Source organism: Pinus tabuliformis, chromosome 5_1 (genome assembly GCF_031772625.1).
Source record: "Pinus tabuliformis cultivar Carrire ecotype Pingquan chromosome 5_1, CPIR1, whole genome shotgun sequence".
Classification (NCBI taxonomy): Eukaryota; Viridiplantae; Streptophyta; class Pinopsida; order Pinales; family Pinaceae; genus Pinus; species Pinus tabuliformis.
Genome location: NC_142305.1, coordinates 688,455,345 through 688,461,344, shown reverse-complemented (window position 1 = coordinate 688,461,344; position 6,000 = coordinate 688,455,345). Strand labels below are relative to the sequence as shown.

The 6,000-nt window shown below is 38.8% G+C and overlaps 1 protein-coding gene across 2 annotated transcripts in view; it reads right to left on the bottom strand.

The window, feature by feature from the left end:
- Nucleotides 1-3,963: 3,963 nt before the first annotated feature.
- The window catches only part of EMB2654 (Tetratricopeptide repeat (TPR)-like superfamily protein), a 487,353-nt gene continuing 485,316 nt past the window's right edge, over nt 3,964-6,000 (bottom strand). For both annotated transcript variants that reach the window (XM_089432755.1, XM_089432756.1), the window contains exon 10: nt 3,964-4,766. In XM_089432755.1, coding sequence (XP_089288881.1) covers nt 4,729-4,766 — 38 coding nt within the window. In that variant the 3' untranslated portion in view covers nt 3,964-4,728. The remainder of the gene's footprint in view (nt 4,767-6,000) is intronic.

The window sequence follows — 6,000 nt, the reverse complement described above, 5'->3', positions numbered from 1 at the left end:
GGTCAGAGATGTTGCTCCCCTATCTTGGTCTATGTAGAGTATACCCCAGTTGGCATCTGTCTTTCCCACCCATTTCGCCAATGGGTGTTGGCTGCTTGAGTTAGGCGCGATCCTTACTACTTATGGTAAGTGACATCCCACTCAAGCTAGAGATGCAGGTGTTCTACCACTTGACTCTTTAGGGTCATGTTGGAAAGGTTAGTTGAATTTCCCACGTCATAGAATTGGCTCCCCACTGGCATAGTTTTATGGGTTGCAATATTGGCTCCCCGTTGGTAGGATTTCCCGAGTTGTAGCATTGGATCCCCACTGGCATAGTTTCCTGAGTTGTAGCATTGGCTCCCTGCTGGTAGATTTTCCTAGGTCGTAGCATTGGCTCCTCGATGGAAGAGTTTCCCAGGTCGTAGCATTGGCTCCCCGATGGAAGAGTTTCCCAGGTTGTAGCATTGGCTCCCGGCTAACACAGGTTTCTCGGGTCGTAAATTTGGCTCCCGGCTGGTAGAGGTTTCTTAGGTCGTAGCTTTGGCTCCCCGTTGGAAAAGGTTTCTCGAGTCGTAGCATTGGCTCCCCGCTGACAAAGGTTTCTCGGGTCGTAGCATTGGCTCCCCGCTGGCAGTGATTCCAGGTCGTAGCATTGGCTCCCTGATAAATAGAGGGTGGTACCTAAAGCTCCCCTATGATTATTTTTCTTTAGATTCGAGAATGTTTCATCAGATAGAGTCGAGCAGAGATGGGACATGATATGATGACAAGACACTTGATGTAGTTGGAATTTCTCCATAGCTGAGAAGGAGTATTGGCTCCCCACTGGCATAGTTTCCCGAGTTGTAGCATTGGCTCCCTGCTGGCAGATTTTCCTAGGTCGTAGCATTGGCTCCCTGATGGCAGAGTTTCCCGGGTCATAGCATTGGCTCCCAGCTAACACTGCTTTCTCGAGTTGTAAATTTGGCTCCCAGCTAACACGGCTTTCTCGAGTTGTAAATTTGGCTCCCGGTTGGTAGAGGTTTCCTGGGTCGTAGCTTTGGCTCCCCGCTAGCAAAGGTTTCCTGGGTCGTAGCATTGGCTCCCCGCTGGCAAAGGTTTCCCAGGTCGTAGCATTGGCTCCTCATTGGCAGTGATTCTAGGTTGTAGCATTGGCTCCCCGATAAATAGAGGGTGGTAGCTAAAGCTCCCCTATGATTCTTTTTCTTTAGATTCGAGAATGTTTCATCACATAGAGTCGAGCAGAGATGGGACATGATATGATGACAAGATACTTGATGTAGTTGGAATTTCTCCATAGCTGAGAAGGAGTATTAATTTCTGACAACTCGGTGACAAATTCCAACTATGGGACTAGATTCCTCTTTTTGAGATGACCAATTTTGACTATTGAATCACTCAATTTGGAAAAGGGAAAGTGTAATTTTGAAGAATAGCCCACATGTGCACAAAAGGACAGGTCAACCCTAACAGGGAAATGGACACCCTTGGAAGTCTATAAATACAAGTGACCTCAAGCTCATTTGGACACCACCAAGCATCTTCTTCTTCTCTTATTCATTGATTGGTTCACACAGGTTTGAGGCTGGGTCACGAAGTTTGGTTAGTACAAGTTTGAGATTGCAGGGTCCAAAGCTTGCACGTGTTAGGGTTTTGGTTTCTGACCGTAGGCTTGACATAGGCAGTGTTTGGCTATAGCTGTAGACACACAGACTCATTCGTGCGGTTGGAAGCTCTCAATCGCACACAAATCTCTCTGTCCATGCGGTTGGGCTCTAGGGTTGCAATTTGACATTTGACTACAATTGACATGTGCACAAAAGGATAGGTCAGCCCTAACAGGGAAATGGACACCCTTGGAAGCCTATAAATACAAGTGACCTCAAGCTCATTTGGACACCACCAAGCATCTTCTTCTCTTCTTCATTGATTGGTTCGCACAGGTTTGAGGCTAGGTCAAGAAGTTTGGTTAGTACAAGTTTGAGATTGCAGGGTCCAAAGCTCGCACGTGTTAGGGTTTTGATTTCTGACTGTAGGCTTGACATAGGCAGTGTTCGGCTATAACTGTAGACACGCAAACTCATTCGTGCGGTTGGAAGCTCTCAATCGCACACAAATCTCTCTGTCCATGCGGTTGGGCTCTAGGGTTGCAATTTGACATTTGACTACAATTGACCGCAGGCATGACAAGTTGACTTTGATCAATATTGATGCTGGGAACATATTTCTGAATGTTGTTGGGTTAATTTTGTTGGATGATTTTGTATTGGCTCATTATACTCTCTGCTGAACATTTTATGACAATCTAATATAAAAGAATTACAAAGGATTTTCCCCGTAGTGGGTTTTTCCTTGGTCATTGACCAAATATGGTGTCTCTTGTTGATGTATTGATTCTCCTATTGACATTGTATCACTGTACTATCTTCAGTTATTATTGATTGGTGAAATGTATTAATTGCTACTCAAAGATTGCTAATTGAAGAATTGAATTGGGCTAAAGTAATTGAAACAACATAGCGCAATATAAAAATTAACAATAAACTCAACCGTGTTTCCACATTTTGTGGGACAAAATAGATGAATTTGACACTAGAGTGTGGCAGGCACATGGAGATGGTTGTCAACTACCTACTGTAAAAATTTCACTACCAGTGGGCACCATATGGTCAAGTTATTACAAAATTACATTCAGAACCATTTCATATTTCTGAGGGGTAAACAGCTACAATTGATGTTAATTTTTTAACATGTGTGGATATGCTCTTACTAATGCTAGTTCAATTTTTTTAATCCAACTTCATAAGACCCCTTTATGCTAAAAATATGGCATTGGTTCAAATTGTCTGCTTTTGCAGCAACTAGTGTGACTCTACAGCCATTGCATTTTGGACATTTAATGAACTATATCATAGAATCCACAACAGCTTTGTAGCATGGTTACTTTCATTTTGAAGCACCATGAGAATCTTGCATTTGGGATAACTGTGGCAAAAAGCCTGCATTCCGTGGCAAGCGTTTGTTCTACATCTTCCTATGCATTTTACCTCGTGCATTCTTAACTTAGCCCGAGGTTAGGAGTGAAAATTTTGATTCATTCACTAGATCCATTTTGGATTAATGTAATACATGCCAACTATCTAGTGCCAATCCAAGACGAGAATGGATGTTAAAACAAATATTTTCTTTAAAAAGTGCTATTTTAGTTGATATTTTATCATTGCAATTTGATTTGTTGGAGATAATGTTTACTAGAATAGTTAGCAGTGGTTATCTTTTATCACTCTCTGTATACCTATTATATGCTGACATCTATTTTTGGATTTAACATAATTTTCATTATTCAAACAGGAAGATGTAGTGTATAGATGTTAAAACCTTACTTTTAAAGGCTCTCTTGACGGGTTTCTAAGATCCGTTGTGTTTGGTTGTTTTCTAAGAGTCCCTCCCAATAACATCAAAAGAAGGAAAACAAACTTTAGTTCGAAAAGCTATTCACTTTTTAAACTAAAATCTATTAAACGCATCAAGAACGGTGTTGAAACCCACCTTATCAAGCACTCTGCCACCATTTCACTCATAGTTGCTTATCAACATTAGAAGATATACAATGTGCAAAATTATTATTCTGTTTCACTAATTTTTTTAACGAAAGTTGCTATAGCTGGCAAATTTGAAGTTTATATAATGAAAAATGTATGCAGTACAAGAAACTAAAAGAAATGTATGACATAACATCGATGCATACAATCTTTGGTTAACACAGCAAGATACAAAGGTCAATTAGAGTTTGATTCATGTTTAAGTGGAACTTCTTTAATAAAACATATTTAACTTTAGTCAAAAGTTAACAGAGCAATTTAGCAATAAAAGTTTGTTATTGTGTGAATTTAAATAATTTCTCAGACGAATGCCTAGCTACATTATGTAGCAAAGACCAAGAGACACTGCCTATGAAACGGCCTGATAATCTGATATGTATTTACACTAATGAAATCAAGAATTTATTAATAGCCGTGTGACTTACTAAATCCATAAAAACACTAGGAAAGAATAAATTCAAAAGGTTCCTAGAAGTCCTTACAGACCTTGATGTACAAGAAATATTTCTGTAGTAGGGTTTCACGAATTGGAAGCCTGCAAGACTTGCTAAACCTGAGCCTGACAATTCAACATTCAATCTTTGAAATTGCACTTACTAAACACTAATGAGAGCAGAATTTACCACAGATTACACACATCCTCGCACATAATTTTCTTTATGCTTTCTTATTGTTGGTTAAGCACTATGCATGCGACTCTGCACCTGTCATGGAGCTAAAAGGCTTGATGTCTGAAGAAACCCTTCAGAAGTACTGGAACATTATCCTATAGTTTATACATTAATTCATTTCAATGCGAGCTCTTTGAAACTCTTGATTTTGACAAGGTTAAAATGGAATAGATCATTATAAAGGGCACTCTCTAATCATGGAAACAGTACACATTACTATTGTATGCAATTTAGAGCAATATGAAAATTGGCAGCAGTTATATCCATATAGCCACTTAACAAATGAATATATTTGTTAGTGGAATGAATCTCTCCAGACCAACAACTACCCTTGGTTTCCTTTTAGGCCTTTATTCATCAATGTCCATGCCTTGGACTTCATCAATGGACTGCAATTGTGCAAAACCTGAGATTACATTTTGTATCTGAATTGCCATCTGTCACAGCAGCTCTTCTGCAAACTAATTCATCAGTCATGTAACAGCTACAATCTCTCCAAGTTGCATTTTCTCTGCAAAATTCAAGACCTTAGTTACAAAATACTCCTTTGAACATGTTCTATTTCTTGCACTCAGTGTTGGACACATTCACTTACCAACAAATTACTTTTGGCCTTAACTCTGAAAGTGATAAAGAAGAGTATTAAACACGTTAACATTGTCCACGTTCATCATTCTTATGTATCAGCAAAACGTATAAATTGCTCTTCTAGTTATCACATTGAATACTATATACCAAAGTCTTAACCCTTCAAAAACATAGAAACAAGGAATTGTTTGGAAACTGAATACTACTAATTCATGTAGGAATTTCTTTCAATGAAATGCACCTGAATTGTATGAAAATCAAAGACCAGGTTAGATTTAAATTGCATAAAATACTGAAACAATCACAAGTACAGATTATTTCAGTTGAATGGTGTTGTCATTGATGTCAACGTCGATTCATAAACACTCTTAATATTTGTCTAGACTGCATTAGTGGAAGCTCCAATGGTTGAGAAGCCCTGTAAATCCTAGAAGCCCCGCACTTATTGAAGATTTTGAGGTTGAAGATCAGTGTCTCTGCTCGAAAGACCATCACCAGTTAATGGTCCTCATCATGCCGATTCCAACGATATATGGCAGGCCTTGAGACTCTCTATGGTTTGACATGTCCAATTTAAGTTGACAACCTCATCTTGTGGCCAAAATCCCCAAAGGGGTGATGATGTGGCAGCATATAATTGGTTTGAAACATTGCTCGAAATTGAGGCTAAAAAGGAATTATCATTAAAAGGTTTAAATCAAATATTTTAATTATTTTGGAGAGGATTAAAATGAGGGTTTTATTGGCTCCAATGCTTTGAGTTTGGATTAAAAATTCCTTTCAAAAGCTCCCAAGTCAGCCTCAACTAAATGGTGGGATTTTAAATTCGAAATTTGAAATTTAATTTGGTTTCCATCCAAACTCATTCAAGTCAGGTCCCTCCAAAATTTGAAAGTCGACAAGCCTATTAAGAACCTCTTATTCACTATAAAAAGGGACTCTGTTTCTCCACGAATGCATGCAAGATGTTGACCACTCCACGTTAACTACCCTATAGCGGTGTCCATTTTTGCAAGAAGATTCCATCATGCTAAGGAAATGAAGATTATCTAGATTTCATCATCATCTTCAGTCATCATTTTGTAAAAGTTGTAGACCCATTCTGCAAGTTTTTAATGTAAATGATCCTAGTAAGACCATCTATGTATGTAACAACA